Source organism: Drosophila yakuba, chromosome 2L (assembly GCF_016746365.2).
Source record: "Drosophila yakuba strain Tai18E2 chromosome 2L, Prin_Dyak_Tai18E2_2.1, whole genome shotgun sequence".
Lineage (NCBI taxonomy): Eukaryota > Metazoa > Arthropoda > Insecta > Diptera > Drosophilidae > Drosophila > Drosophila yakuba.
In genome coordinates, this window is record NC_052527.2 from 5,317,920 (window position 1) to 5,334,595 (window position 16,676).

The 16,676-nt window shown below is 41.2% G+C and overlaps 1 protein-coding gene across 9 annotated transcripts in view; it reads left to right on the forward strand.

Annotated features, from left to right (window-relative positions):
* LOC6526927 (slowpoke-binding protein) overlaps window positions 1-16,676 on the forward strand; it is a 34,558-nt gene that overhangs the window by 10,087 nt on the left and 7,795 nt on the right. For 3 of the 9 annotated variants that reach the window (XM_015198029.2, XM_015198024.2, XM_002087989.4), the window contains exons 1-8: window positions 2,832-2,903; window positions 4,141-4,217; window positions 9,729-10,195; window positions 10,635-10,754; window positions 11,106-11,273; window positions 14,667-14,874; window positions 14,941-15,177; window positions 15,237-15,418. In XM_015198029.2, the coding sequence (XP_015053515.1) occupies window positions 4,212-4,217; window positions 9,729-10,195; window positions 10,635-10,754; window positions 11,106-11,273; window positions 14,667-14,874; window positions 14,941-15,177; window positions 15,237-15,418 (1,388 nt within the window). In that variant the 5' untranslated portion in view covers window positions 2,832-2,903; window positions 4,141-4,211. Of the gene's footprint in view, window positions 1-2,817; window positions 2,904-4,140; window positions 4,218-9,728; window positions 10,196-10,634; window positions 10,755-11,105; window positions 11,274-13,250; window positions 13,579-14,666; window positions 14,875-14,940; window positions 15,178-15,236; window positions 15,419-16,676 lie in introns of those variants that run through there. The other 6 variants (XM_015198032.2, XM_015198025.3, XM_015198030.2 and 3 more) reach the window with 4 other exon arrangements.

Consider the following 16,676-nt stretch of genomic DNA (forward strand, 5'->3'; position numbering starts at 1 on the left):
AATGCTAAAACATTTTATATACTTTCAACCATTTTCTGTGTTGTACTAACTGTTTAAAGCAATGTTAAATGCAAAAGGATACCCTTCATATTTGCCACCATTTTTTTAGCTAAACTCTTTTAAGCTGACTTAGCTTGAAACTATTAAACTAATATATACCCTCAAGTGTAAGTGGCTACAATTAGTCCTTCCGTAGTTGCCCTCCCCAGTGTGGCATTACATTTAGCTGCAATTAAGTTTGGGTAATGCCATTCCATTGACACTCAACGAACCCAAATGGAAGTGAAGCGTAATGGCTTAATTAATATTATTACCGAACAGCTCTTGCTGTTCGCCAATGACCTTCTAATTAATGTTTTCGCAAGCGATAATCATAATAGCCTGGAGTGCCACGCCCCACGCTTACCGCCCATTCGCACGCATCAAATTGAGCGACAACGAATTCTAAGCAAAAATTTCGCCGTGCCGCCAAATTATGAGTTTACACGCAACAACCAGGAAATGTGTGCGTGGGGCCTTGAAAGTTTTCACTTGGCACCACATTTTCCCCAAGAATGGGTGCGGTTTTCATGCACAGAGATTAAAATCGCAATAAAAAAGAGTGAAGAGCGTATACAAATTACTAATTTAGAAAAGAGCGAGTTATAATATTAAAAGCAAAAACAATTTATAGAAAGCAGAAAAAGTGGAATACATTTTTTTCCTAAATGCTGCACACGTTTTGCTCAGTGTGAGACCAACGAAAGGGCAGGACTCCTAGGAAAAACTTGATTTGACTGGCGTCGAGACAAATCACGTTGACTGGCTCAACATGACAGCTGCCCCAGGATCCAGTTCCCAGGACCTTCTCCTCTGACCCTCAATCCTTGGCTGCCGCCAAGGCAAAGCGATGATAAATGAACCCGCTGAAAGTGACACTGATTTTTGGTCAGCTGCTGCAGTTGATTTCCGGTCGAAGGGTGCACACGTTGCGTATGAGTAATGTCCTCGTCGTCAGCATTTCTCTTCACACTCTCCGCACTTTGCTAACCCTCATTTGATTTCCGCACCGCGTGTGGTTGTCGCATTATTGACAATTTTATTAGGCCATTTTTGTTTGCCTGTTTATAATGCCGCCCGCACAAAGTAAACTCGTTAATTTCATAACATATGCCAACACATTTGGATTTCAGGGGGTGTAGTCGTATGTACTCTCGTATATGACTGTTTGTTGATGGGACGTTGACAGAATTCATGTGCGGCATAAAAACGACATCAGAGCCTGGGGAATAAAATGCGAGTGTTGGCCTGCAGTCCTCGATCGCTTGTCATCAATTCAGATTGCCTCATTTGCGGATGTTGAATGCGTAATTGCTAATTCGGTTCTCTTGCAAAAAAATAATACAAAAATTAGGTCGGCTTCAACAAACCAATATACATTTTTTGTAGTATTTACTTACCTATTTATCTATAAAATAGCTTAAATTCTAGCAATGGATTTCAAACTCTACAAATATTGAGAAACATTTACACGCATTACACTCGAAATCAATGTTTTTCCTTACTTTGCTCACGAACTTACTGCAATTCTTTACCTATTTCTGTATAATTTAGCCATTTTTGGTTTTTGGAGAGTAAAAAATCTATTTATGCAATGCACGCAAGTGGCACTATGCAAATTTAACGCCAGCAGCGCCTTGAAATAGTAAAAAAGCATTGATTACACTTGAAGAGTCAGCTGGAGATATTTGCATATTTCGTTGTACAGAAAGTGTATTGAGAATCGGTAAATCAGGTCAAATTCAAACGGAGGTTTAGGTACTGAAATAAGGGGTGTTTCTGAGCTCGGAATTTATAAGATAGAAGATCAATATTAAATCGAAAGCTTAGATATCATTGGCTGTATAACTCAACTAAATTACGTGATTGTGCGTTTGATTTTATTTCGATTCGGAACATTCAATTTGAAGGACATGTATTGTGGCATGACTTCAAGAAGTAGAATCAAATGTGAAACAATCGGCATATATACAGCATTTGTTTTTCCCGAAAAGTTCAAAGTTCAGACGCGTGCCGAAGCAGAACATGACTGACAGTTGCAATGGGAAAAGCAGGGAAATCAACAGTTTGCCATTTTCCACCTCCATCCCGTCCTGCGAAAATGCCAAAAGTAAGGCGTCGCATTCAACAAAGCAAAGACATTCGGCCCCTTGAAGATGATAATTGCGTAGGCGGCAGCTACTAAAATATTGAGTACGCTCCATTGAACAAGTCCTCGTAAATCAAACGCAATGAGCTCCACCAATCGGACCCCAAGTCGAAACTTTTCCAGGACATTCGTCCCCTCGATTCGCCCCTTCCACCACTCCAATCTGGACAAAGTGCTCTTAAAATTCGATGAGCAGGGCTAATCGCGTTTGCTGTTGGCTCAGCTGAGTTCACTCAGTGGGCGGCAGTGTTTGCTATTTTGGCAATTATATTCGGGCCAAAGACAAATCAATAAATGTGTAATTACAGAACCTGGATTTCGGGCAAATGGACGATATTTAGACAGCAAGGTGATGGAAATGGCAGGGAAACCAAACACACTCAAGTGATTTAAATGGGATTTTCTTGTTTTGCGATTAATCAAATAATATTAAAATATTATCTCCTTTTTAAATTCAAATAGCATCAGGCAACTGATATTTTTATTAAGCTTGCCATTTATTTTGAAACATGCAGCAAGAAGAAAACTTTGCAATACGAGAGTAGAAATAAAATTTCCGCCTTGCAGGTCCAGCTCATATTACTTCGATGAAACTTATTTTAATCCAATCTCTGGATTTTCCATTGCAGCTAAGCAACTGCGACGTGCTCTTAGATGAAAGGAACGTGCGATGCAATTGAATCCAAGCAGACATACTGAAACGCACTACTGGATTGTAAGTATCCCATTGGAGTGGACCTTAAACTTTCGAGTATTTTCTTATAATTTATGATAATTTTCACAACGTGCCAACTCTTTGCTGTTGCAATTATTGAGGCATAAAAATGGCAGGCCAAAAAGCCAAAGTCGTTGCCAAAAAATAGTTAGGCGGAGACAAGTGGCCACAAATGCTAAATGAAATGGTGGAAATGGTGGCTGATGTGGCATTGTTTCAGTTTTGGCAGGATGCCAGGCTGGCAGGAAGTTCCACAGTGACAGGATGAGCCCAAGAGCCGGGCACAAAGGATGCCTTCGAGTGTGTGTCCTGGCAATTGAATTTTATTGCTCGAAAATTGCTTGGAAAATGCCGAATTGGCGGAAAATGTGACTTTCCATCTACGATTTACGCAAGCACTATTGAAAGGTCTTGTGTTATGGAAATATGTCACATTTGATTTAAACTCATGATCATTTATCACTTAAATCGAATTAATGTAGAAAATCCAGAAAGCAAATCTAAACACCAAAGCAATTCATTTAAGTCAGCATGCAATAAAGAAAGTTCTTCCTTCCCCTCCTTTTGGTTATGCATATTTCACGATCTATCCAGGCATTTTATCAATAAATCATCCGTGTCCCCGTGCCCCAGTGAATCGACAGATTCCTGCACACACAATCTGATTTCTATCGACTCGTTTCTGGATTGACATTCTTTGGCCTCGTCTCTGACCCCAAATGCCAACTGCAATTGACATATCTGGCTGCAAAATTGATGATCCGCCTCCAAATCTGAAGCCAAATTTGGGTCTTGCATGTTCGTCTGTCCTCAAAGTTAAAGAGATGATTAGTAACTTCCCTAAAAAAGCATTAAAACAGTTATATTCAATTTGATTACCAACTCTGACCCTTGTCTGCCATAAAAAAGCTGTTGTTAAAAGTTAATGATCTTTTAAAAAAGATGTCAAGTTGTTCACCGAACTTTACATAAAAAACGTTTGGTAGGTGTTGAAAATAATTTTCCTATCTTTTGGACATCGATGAGAGGCGACGGCGAAAAGGTCAGCTGATAAGAAATAATTGATTACTTTTGGGTTCAGCAATAATAAGTGCTGCAAAAATGGATCAGGAAAAGCTTTCCGGATTTCTAACAATAAAAATGATTGATTATCAGTTATACAGAAATGTTTATAGATATATAAAATACTTTTTGTAAATATAAGCTAACAATTACATTTCGCTTTAACTCTTTCCAGACCCTCTTTTGGTGTGCCTTAGGTGGTTTGATATTAGGTGGAATTGTCGTAATTTCATACTGGATAAGACGATGCAGGTATGTGTTCAACTATACTCTACGCTTTCCTGATATTCCCCAGTGAATTTTTAAATATAAATAAATATGAATATTTCTGTTGCAATATGCGCTGACAAAAGCGCAGCACGAAAACTCTTCAATCCAATTAGTCTCGCGAAAATTGTTTGGGCCTGGTTTTTCTCTACGTTTCCCTACGTATCTCTGCATTTTGTTTTCGTTAAAAATGTCAAATTGGGGTGGGGACTAAGCCCGGCTACACGTGACGCCCCTTGAAAGAGGCGGGACAACGTGAACGGGCCAACGACCACACCGAATGCACGTGGGCATTTTCACCAGCCCCCATGGAAAAACTGCTCTGTCCGATGGCTTTTCCAGTGCAGAACGCCCCAAATAGAGAGAGACAGCGCGTCCTCTATGAGCTCTATGAGCTTGTGGTGACATTAGTAAAGACGCAAAATTGCCAGTTGGCCGAGCAGAACAACTGAATAATTCAGGCCGGCAATTGGACGGACCGACGACTGTTTGAGCAATTAAGTTAATGATGCAAGGTCACTGGAAATGGGCCTGGCCAGGCCCCGGGCCCCTGGGCCCTTTATCTCACCCCTCGGAAAATGGTGGAAATTCAGCTGGGGCTGGTCTCTTCTACCCAACAATGACGCAGTTGACTTTCGGCATTTTAGAGGGCGGTGACCACTTGGCCTACTCATCCCGTTCCTATGCCAGGATCCATTACGATGGTTGGCGCCACTTCGTCCGGACAGACAGTGAAAAATATATGCCATAAATATACAGTAGAACTTCAATAAATCAAGCCGCAATAGATAACTTAAGAAAGATAAATATTTATTGGAATTTTTTTAAATCGTTTCTAGTTGGTCTGCTAACTGTAGTAACATTTTTTGAGCCGCTAGTGTTGCTACGTAATATTCCTGGCTACCTTTGCTTGGTAAATGTCAGACGGGGGATTATAAATTTCACTTAAGGACACGCAGCTAGAACGCACTTTAAGGACAACTGACCGCGCCGCCGAACGGCTTCCATTTTCATTTAGCTCTCCTCCATTTTCATGTTGGCTTCACGCGAGGCCGGCGCGTAAAAAGTTTTCCAATTTCCATATGGAGCGATCAAAGGCAAACCAGCAGCAAACAAACAAACTGTAATATTTGCATACAACCGAATGTCCTGGGAGCTGTGCAAAATGGAGTGGGCACAAAGTGGGTGGCTGGATGGATGGATGGGTGCTGGTCAGAGCGAAGGTAAACAGTCGTTGAGCGGGTCATGATTAATGTGTCACGAAGTGGGCAACATCACGACTATTTGCCGCAAGCACACACCTCCCACAATTTTAATGGCAGACATGGCACAGTGGGAGTCAGCGATGAAGCAAGGATAATAAAAGGTTTACGTGCTGAGGAAATATTTCAATACAAATTTGAGCAAGATGTAAGGTGCACTTTGAAAACAAAACTGGCTATTCAAATGCAAATCAGCAAAGAAACCGCTGGTATATGCTAGAATTTGCTTATTAGGAGTTTAAGCTTATTTCATACTTATGCATAAACTAAGCTAAAACTTTCCCAGTTCCTAGCTAATGTAAAAAGTAAAACCCCTCTAGTTACTTGCTTTGACCTTGCCCTTCTGGGGCCAGTAATGCCGTTCTTATCGCTGGCCCCACGGTAAATTATCCATACATTGTTAGCCCATTGTCAAGAAAAACAAACTGGCATGCCAAGTTCAAATGGAATTCGCTGGAGGGGATTCGGTGGCGCCGTTGGCCAAAGGAGAGAGCTGATGTGGAATGGAATGAACAGACGAGGCGCGTTCTTTCGTTCTTTCGTGCTTTGCGAATGCCAAGCGACGGCCCAGAGTCGCCATGAGTCAGTTGGAAAATTGTCATAAAAATTAAAAATCAATTTTTATAATCCAGTTAGAAGGGGAAAACGCACAGTCGCAAGCGAGACAGACAGACAGTCGGTCGGCAGTCGCAGGGGAGCGAGTGAGAGGGCTAGTCCCACCGACGAGTCAACCGCAAATACGACCACAAACGTGAAGCGATATGGACACGCAAACACTCTAAGCCACCCACTCACCCACATACACACATACATACATATGTACGTGCATACAAAGAACACACCTCAGTTCGACTGGAATAAAGAAAATTCATAGTTTTCGCCCCAGGCGAAACGATACTCGGAATCGCACCTTCATTAACGGACGACCCGAGCACCGTGTTGGCCACGTTTTCATGGCTTAAATATTCAACCAAGTTCGTCGAAATCGTCTTTTTCGGCGCGTCAGCGAGTGAACTACTTTGTAAAACTTGTTCGAACTTTGGTGCTTTCATTTTGGTGCTCCCCCAAAAATTCTAATCCATTAAACGGCGCGCGGCCGTCAACTCTTTGCCAACTTTGTGACGTTCCCCGAAAACTATTTAAAAATTTATTCAAATTCGTCTGACCCAATCAACAATGAGTGCAACCATAATGAAGGCGAAGAGGTCGTGGAAGATGCTGGTCTAGGGTGGAGAAAGCCCCAAATCGTCGAAAGCAGGTGCCACTCCGCCCATCATCTTCATCCTCATCATCATCATCATTTTTAATGTGCAATTCTATTTCGGTCCCCGACATTTTCCGGGGCAGATTAAATGAAGGAAAATAATGGAGTCGTTCTGTATAGCAAGTGATGGTGGTTTTTAGCTAGATTAATCAAGCAGCCATTATTATCTCAGCATTTGCTTAGAAAGTTAATCAAAAGGTGGTCGAGATGTTTCTTATAAAAAATTATAATTCATTAAGTAAACGTTAAGTAATTCAAAAGTTGTATTACCCAAATAGTTGGTTGGGCTTATATGTATAAACAAGAAACTGCAATTTCTTATGAATTTAAATTGAATTGCGCAAAAAAAACTTTACCTTCTAAAGTTCCGCAATCATTTTGTTTGCAATCCCACATAATGCCCACCCAAATAATTAGTAATTGCCTAAGGGCACGTTTATCAGCTATTTTTAACCCGAAGCGTGAGTAATATCTTGCTATTGAGCTCTTTCCATAGGCGATTCAATTAAAGTGCGGAGAATGAATGTCTGAAGCGCAGAAGTAAACCCCATATTGATTAATGACATCTGTTTCCATTTGTGTAGAGCTCTCTCCTTGCTCCATTGCGTTTCCTACTGCCATTTACCGAAATTGACAATTTAATTTGCAATGAACAAGCCAACAAGCCAGTGACGGACAGGATAATGCAATAATCAAAGTGAAGGATAAGCCAGAACAGAACTCACATATCGTGATTGTGATTGTGAATATGAATACGAATTTGACACCCAGACAGGTGGAAAGAGGAGGGGTGTAGTGGGGATTGTCTAGTGCACACCTGAAAGCCAAAAGAAAATAAACCGAACCACTTACACCGCTCCCAAAAGGAAAATCAATAAAATGTCTTGAGAGTAAGCGGCAGAAACGAACTTTGAGCATTTGTGTGCGGTTTCTATATAGATAAATGGGCTGAGGGGGTTTTTTCACTGGGGCACTGGGCACAAGCAAATACGATTAAGCCAGCCCGCAACAGCAACTTTAAGCACAATTTAAAATTAGAATTAGACAATTAGACAAGTAGGCCGTCGCGGGGTGGCAAAGTGCTGGTAACACGTGCAAAAACTAAGGCTGCTTCAGTTCCATACAAAGCTCAATGTCACACACACACACATGTAAAGCGACTGTTGAGGGGAAAAAGGCGCGACGCACGGGGCGTATGATTTATTTAAGCGTCTATTAAAGTCCTTTCTATTGTTTCGCCGCCGTTGCCGGCGTAGAAGTGGTTGTTTTTATTGCCGCTGTGGTTTACTTTTCCTCGTGTGAAGGACATTCGTTGAACTGCAACGCATTCGCTTTCGGTGAAATAACTTCAAAAGTTTCGCATGCCGCAGGGGCGTGTACTTTTTAATTAACAAAACAGCCACAGCAGCAGACACAGTTGTGAGTAGTGAGTGATGTGCGGCGGCATCTGAAATGGAAATCGGTTCAGATGTTTTAATTGCTGCTCTGCTAAAAACAAAGCCCCACTTCACAAACACACCGGCTATTGCAATACTTGAAAACTAGAACTTTGTCAAATAATTCTCGACTTTTGCAACAATTTTTGTGAACATTTTTTGTCCACTTGAAGCATTTTGGAATTTGAAAGACTAAAATAATTGTATCCATTTATACAGATACCTTCTCTGGAATGGAATATGAATGGGTTCTTCATTATTTTGGAAATTCCAGAGGAAATATAAAATTTTATTTTAATTTAGAGGCTTATCTTGTCCAAACATAAAACAGATCAAATCATTTTAAACAAATAAATCGAAATAAATACATTCTACTTTGTAATATTACATTTGCTGCAAATATTTTTTCGATTTGTTTACTCTCAGAGTCCGGTGAAATTCAATTAATTTTGACAAACCCCAATCAAACGCAACCGAAAAAATAAACGATTGTGAAATTAAGCGGGGAAAATCAATTAAATGATGAAAATATAAAGCTGAAAATTAAAATCGATCGGTGTCAAGTGGTTTTCGCTCTCATCGCAATTCATTAAATGCCGCTTTCCCCACGGATTTCCCAACATTCACCCCTGCAAAACGTTTGAATCGAATTGAAAACTAAAATTCTGTAAACATCGAACCCTGAATTTAGGTGTCTTGCATTTTTGGACTGTAGCGAAGTTTGCCTAAGAGATCGCAGTCGGTAGGTAAATTTGCTTTCGTTGCAACAGCAAGTCAAATTATCGAGCGATGCAAATTAGCCAGCAAATTGAGAGCAAATTAAATCACCAGAGCAAAGCTGAAAAAACCACAATGTTACACACAAGCAAACTAATTTTGATTTTTACAACTTCAATTGGCTGCTAAAATATCCACACTCAAGACACGCTGAAATTTTGTTAGATCATTTGTTTTTTTTTTTCGAGTTTCACGCAATATTTTTATGCAAATTTCGTAAAATTAGATAACGCTTTTATACAAATTGGCTGTAAATTAGTTTAGTTGAATTGGTAAACTGGCCTATGCCCTAAAGCATGTTTTATCCTTCATTTAATCATCCTTTACCCTCCGTTTCACAAACACACATTGAAAAAGAAAGAAAAAAACGAAACAAAACAAAACAAAAGGACTTGGCAAAGTTCGTTATCAAAATGCTTTTGTGATTGTCTTTTACAGCAATAATTAAACCCAAGTTATTTCACACTCTTTGAACGATTGTTGAGCAAGTGCAAATGCCGGGGTAATAGAAATGGCTTTCATAGCTTTTGATTTCCCCATTTTACTTTCCACTTTCCACGAAGCGCTTCTGTCCGTTCTCGTTTTCATTTCGTTGCTGTGCTACGTTCTCGATTCGCGATTAATCAATTTTTAAATCGTTCTACCGCATATTTCTTTCCATTTCTGCCGTGGCCACTCAACTTTTGTTCGAAACTCCCCCACAACAACAAACAACAAACAAAAATCAAAAAAAAAAAAACACTTGCAAACACCACAGGACACTTGCAGCGAGGTCAACGAGCCGGCATCGACGCATCCGGAGCCGGAGCTCATCATCAGCTGCCACCGGGATCAGCGGGATCAGTGCCATCGGAATAATCTCCAGAGGGAAAGCAAAGTCATCACCCGATCACAATCATCGGCGTCGACCGCGCCGCATGCTCCAGTGCATCAACTGAAGCAGCAGCAATCTCTGCCCACACCTCTAACCCAACAGCCCAGCCACAATCCGCACCACAATCCGCACCAGACACCCAAGTCCGTCTCCATACTCGTCTACAAGACCCTGAACACGGTCTTCAAGAGCAGCCGCAAGATCATCGTTCGTGTGTGTGAGGTGGCCAGCGCCAAGAAGTCCTTCACCATGTTCAAGTTCAACAAGGCCGCCCAGCAGCAGCGGATCGACAATCGGAACAGTGCCGTCACAGGACACGATCCCTTCGTCCGACCACCAGTGCCCGAAAAGTGAGTGCTCCTATGTCCGTAGGAAGGAGGAGGTCTCCAAACTGGATGGGTGGCGATAGGTGTTTGAAAAGCTTCGAGAATTGGCATTGTGCAGACTCAGGCATTTAGTCTTTTGTTAAATGCATTGATTCATATGCAAAATTGAATGTTAAGGAGCAAGCAGAATTTCTAAAAACTCAGGCATTTAGTTTTGTGTTAAATACATTGGTCCATAAACAAAATTGAATGTTAAAGATCCATCAGCTTTTATGAAATTCAATAGTTAGTTTAATAATTAAACAAAAAATGTCAAACTTTTCAAGCTCAATGTTAGCTCTGAAAGCGAAGTGAATCCTTTTCAACCGCCTAGTTAGAAACAAGTTTGAAATTCCGAAATGTCAATGTTGTTGCTTGTCTCCCAATACCAAATGCAACCGATAACCGATTTCGAACGCAATAGGAAAGTGAGGAACATTATGAAGAAGCTGCACAAGGCGAACGGCCTGAAACGCTCCAACTCGGCGATCGAGTTCGATGTCTCGGCCCTGACAGCTGCCAATCGCCGGCAGATCTATAGTAGGTGAGTACCCAACCGATCGGCGAGATATACAGATATATATATGCGTGTGTGTATATAGGACTTTTGCAATGTGTGTGCGGGTGTGTGTGTGTGTGTGCGTGAGAGACCCACTCACACACTCAAGCTAAAGCGAGCACAGTGCACAGGTACCTCAACTTATGATTTAGTTTAACACACGTTTTGGTTTCGTTGAGCGGAGCTTCTTTGACGGACCAAGATGAAAAGAGAACACACACACTTATTGCAGTATTTTCTTTTGTATATTTTTCCTTTTTTTTGCGGTTTTTTTCCCACCAAACCAACCAAAAAAACACCCACCGCAACCACCACTGTGTACCCTTCTATTTGCAGCAATCGGTCGGCGAGCTCGGAGCAAGATAACTCAGATCTATCCGAGCACTCGGAGAAATCGCCGCTGGTTAGCGCGAGGTTAGACAATCTAGCTAGGCTCTTCTTTAGCAAGTCGATGCCAGCGGAAACCGGAAGTAGAGATACCATAGATTCAGTACTGACAACAAGGTTGCATTTACTACTCTACTCTAAACTGTACTACAATTAATCTCTCTACTATATTTTGTATTTAGCTTGCACCCAACCACACTTGAAATTCTCAATCAGCGTCACTAGTGTACAGATTTCGATGCCAAGTTTTTTTCTTTTGCTTGCCCAGTTTGTTTTCTTTTACTTGAGTTTTCGTTCCAGCTCTACAGCACTTTGCATGTGAAAAGCGAAATAGAAATAAACCTGAAATGCTTTTAATGTTTGCCACACGTAGAAAAAATCACCAAACAATTCATTTTATTCGAACTTATTTTGATGTACCACAAACGCACAAGTATATACATAGAGATAACGCCAAATAATGCGAAGGAAAAACCAGCTAATGTTTCTAATGTTTTCAAGAGGTTTCAAAGGCAGCCACAAAAAAGTAATTAACTTGAAAGCTTTTGTGGGCAATGATTTTTTAAAATCAAAATGTGTATATACCCCTACATATTTCGCTTAACATTAAACAGACTCTCTTTCTCGCTTGCTGAATATTTTGCCCAACTTTATTTGAAAAGTTTTTCATTCGAAATGAAAAGCCAAAGGCATTGCCAAAGTCAAAGCATTAAGTGCGATGATAGAATGCATTTGCAAACCACCCCCATCCCCTAACCCCTATCCCGTATTTTTCTTTTGTTCCAGCGGCAGGTGAAAGTTTGCCAAGGTGAAAATTCCTCAAATTAGATGCCCAGGCACACCGTACAAAAATTGCAAATTAAATTATCAACTTGGCAAAAGTTCGCTCGAAAAAGGGCGAAAAATTGATTCGACTCTGTGTGTGTGTGTGTGTGAGTATCTGTGAGGACTCCTGCCCCTCCCACTTCCCACTTCCCCCCTCTGGCAAAACCTCCCCGCAATTCTACGTGCTGAGCCGTATGATGAATGTGCAAGCGAGCGTGAGCATCTGTTCGTGTGTGTAAGTGTCTGTCGATGTGAGTGGGTGTATCTGTATGTGTGTGTTTGTGTGCCCCTAACGAGCAGGTGAATATGCATGTGTTAGTGCCGCAAAGTATGCAATAAAAAATTTCACACACGAGCACGTTAATTACGCGCGGCATCCGAATATTTCAACTTCAGTTCCCCGCCAATCGAGTTGGTTTGGCTGTGAAGTATCTATCCATGATGTTATGTATCTAAGCATTTCCCAGAGGGATTTGACCCTGGAACTGTTGGGATAATTTGCTTTGATAAATCGAAAAAGGTTGCTATGCCATTTCACCCGTATGCAATTTTAAATGGACTAAATTATCATTTTATTTTTACTTAACATTTGACAATTGGACGATCGATTTGAATATTTATTTTTAAATCCTTCTATAAACTCCTTAAAGTTGTTAAAATGCGAAATCACCTACGAGGCTTTGAAGCTTGAAGTTTACCCCGCAATGAACTCGAGCTTTTTAATTTTAGATAGTCAGATAAATAAATTTATTTCCCACATAGAAGAGTTCAAACCTAAAGCGTTTTCCCCCCAGCTTTTTTGTAGGATTCTAATTCCCTCTCACTCTGCAGAGTTGACAAACAACAAGTGTGTCGAGTGTTTGGCAAATATTTAAGCTGCAATATCGCCAAGAGTGAAAACGAGGGAAAGTCACCTAACCGTTTTGCAACAAAAATTAGCTTAAGTCAACAAACAAACAGGAGAAACACTCTGCAGCAAACACACACAGTTGGATGCTAAAGCCCGTTGCAGCTGCAATCGGAGTCAAGGTCTTTTGAACAGCAGGGAAATGAGAAATATTTCACATACGCACCGTTGGCCAAAAGCGCAAGCCGTGCGCCTAAAGAGACAGGCAATGGGCAAAGAGTTTTGCCAGCTTTTGGTTACATTGGTCTGGCTAGCACACAGTTGTACACAGAGGAAAAAAACATGATATTATTCTAAAAATGACGAAAAAAGAAACTCCTAGAATTTAATAGTTGGTATTACAATGGATAATACATTTAAAACAAATTGCTTGTCAAAAATGTGTGCTAAGAAAAGTACAAGGTGGTTTTTAGAAGTATGAAGTTTTTTCCTGTGTCTTTGTGTTTTATTCCGCTTCTGCAAGTTCTTGTGACGCAATGAAAGTGAAATGGGGTGAGAGGAAGAGAAATACGCCTCTTGGCCAACATTTTATGCCACACACGAACACACTTTCACTCTCTTTTTGTCCCTCTACTCTCTACTTTCTACTTTCTACTGTTCTTCGTTTTGCGCCTTATTAAATTTTCAAACACATGCTAAACTTAACCCGAGGATGTGCTTAACCTTCGCTCTGTTTTGATTGAGTGGCCCGTAAGTGTTTGTTTATGAGCCCGGCTCTCAACCTCTACTACCAACTTTTTTTCTACATTTTCCGCCTTTGTTATTCTGTCTTCTCAACATCTCTTTCTCGTTTAAGCCTCCAAGTGAGTGCAGTTTGTTTGGCTTTTCTTCTCTTTTTTCATTTCGTTTGATACCGTTTTCATTTTGAGTTTCTTTTCTGCACTTTTCTCTTTGTACAACCTTTCACTTGCAACAAATAAACAACAAATAAATTGCTCCCAAAAAAAAAAGGCAACTGAAATGAAATGATAAACTCATGCTTCCGTTTCCGCTGCGCCATTGTGCAGGCAGTTACTTCCTCTTCCTCTGGCCCTTCCTTTTGTTTTCCGTCCTCATTGAGTTGCAAATTCCTTCGTCCTGCGGCACCTTTCACAACTTGCCAGAAAAATGTTGTTTTGTCCAAATTATTTTGTCTCTCTCCCTTTTTTTGGGCAACATTTCAGCAACGATTATCCGTGTGACCTATACATGGCAATTTTTGTTTTGTTTTCTGAGAGATATGTAGATTGGGGATAAGGATGTGTGGTCTGTGGAATGAAACGTCCATGATGGGGGCTTAATATTTTATTGTTAGAATTATTTGGAACATACGAAATGTAAAAATTCGCGACTGTCCTCGATGTCATCATTGTTAATGAATTAGAAAGCACATAAAGCCCCGTAAATAATTACGAGTCACACTAATCCTTAAAAAATACATCTACCCATTGGAATGCAAAGTGCTGGTTGTGATTGAAGTACCTCAGACATATCTTGTGAGATATAAATACAAAATCTGAATGAATTAGTCAGTGTGAAGCTACTAGGAACTGCTGTGGGAACTTGTGGGAAAATGTATGTTATCCTCTTTATCGTGTAAATAGCTACCCAAACTAAGTGTGATGCGATGAATGTTGAGACATCTTCGAAAAAGCCATGTCTAAATCATTTAGTTTTAGCTGTACTATACAAACAAGTTTCCTTAGTTAGCAAATCTTCAACTAAGTATGCTCTTAAATCATTTTGTATGCCTGCAATTCAAACAGACTGACGGCTAACGTTCGGTTGACATTTTTCAGGCCCAACATCAAGTACCAGTACTCCGCCTTGGACAGTGGCAATGGGATCGTGGAGCGAAGTCCGCGGGAGCGGGCTCAGCGGGAGAAGGCACTGAATGCCACTCAGGAATGGATTCAGGGTGCCAATGGGCGCTACGAAGTGATTGCCCACCTGGATGAGATCGGTTCGAGGCACGGCAAGAACTGGTTTCTGGTCACAGATGCCTCGGTAACATATAATTTAAATACACATTTTCATTTACTTTTTTTTTATATTGTATATATTTATTTTTAGGTACGCACGGATCGCCTGCAGACGCTGCTACCTCTGCCCCCCGACTGTGTGGCCTTCGAGGATCTCCCGCCCAACGAAAGCGCCAGGGAAATACTCATGGAGCTCCTGGGCTCGCTGCATCATCCGTACATATATCCCGTTCTGGATTTGGGCTTCTTGCGCAACAGTTCGTATAACTACGCCTGCCTGGTGACGCCCTTCAACTCGCGGGGCAGTCTCAAAGATCTCATATATAAGGTAAGCATTTTGAAGTAACACTTTTAATGTTAAATTCTTAAATCTATTTCCCCCATCAGGCGCAGTGGAACGAGCCGTGGACCAGGAAGTATACGCGTAAGCCAAATGGCTTACCAGTGAGCCAGGTGCAGCGCCTGGGGCGACAGATCCTGGAGGCACTGCTCTTCCTGAAGGAGCGCGGTTTTCCGCTTCACGGTCACCTGCACAGCGGCAATGTCATCCTGCAGAACGGGGCAGCCAGGTGAGTCGCCCATTGCCCCCCTTGTCACCTTGTTGGTTTGGGGCCCACTCAACTGTTAACTAATTTAATAATGGCAGCAATATTTGATATCGAATCGGTGCCCTGCCTCCAGTCATTCAAAGTTCATCCAAATAGAACCGACATCGATTTCAGCGTAAATGGCAAATTAAAAGCAATTCCCCAGAATCGTTGCCCATTTCAGGGCACTTTAAATGCATGTCCCTGTTTCGGGAACCCCTTGCTGCCCCCTGCTATCCATTATCCATGTAGCATTTGTGCGACAACGCGTAAGCGCCACCAAAAGCAAACCCACTTGCAAACATCGAATGGGTGTAACAGAAATAAAGCTTTAGCTTTTTGCCATTTTAAAAATAAATGACTGGCACAAAAAGTCGCTTGTATTGCAGACCAGTAAAGGGGCTAAAAAGGGAGAAGGGCATGTGCAGCTGGAGTTCCTATAGGTGAAAGTCGATTAAAGTGCGGATTTTCTGCGTTCAAGTTAGCGCCAAGTGCATGACCCAATTTCGGTGCCTTCGTCGCCAGGGTATCGCTGTGCGCATTGAAGAGCTGATTTTCATATAAATTGCTTATACATACGTACAGCTATCGACGGGGCCACAGGAAAGTTGAAAGACCAAAGCGAAGAAAATGGGTAAAATGGAATTTAGTAAGCTGAAAAGCTGATTGACGATGTAGAAAGGTAAATACTTGCTCAAGAGGGATTGATATAAGAATCTCTAACTTCTTGCAATAATATCAAAAGAAAAGATTTAATTTATTGTTTTATCTCAGTTACAAAAACATGGATTTATTTAACACTCAACCAAATTGTTTTACATATACTTCTTAGGTAGCCTATGAAAGTATTAGATGTAACACAGCTATGGGTGTTGAAGTTTTTGAAGTGCAATGACTTGGTTCACAACTAATTAAGGTTATCATAATATAAGCATAGGCATCTGGCAACAATAGCCAATAAACTATAGCGCACGGCAACTAGCATCTTCAGAACCTCTATTGTCAGCCAATTTGGAAGACTAGCCTTTCCGGCTAGTCAGCAACATTTGGCCTAATGAATACTGGGAAATGCCGGCAGGACCCTCGAACCGAAAGCCCCAACCAATCCGCAATATACTCGTGCAGCACTGTGAAGTGCCATAATATTGTCATATCAGGTCTGACATACGCTCTTTGTCATAAAGGCACATGGGGGCCGGTGGGGAACGAGATGGCAGATGATACCTCTGCCAGCTGCCTC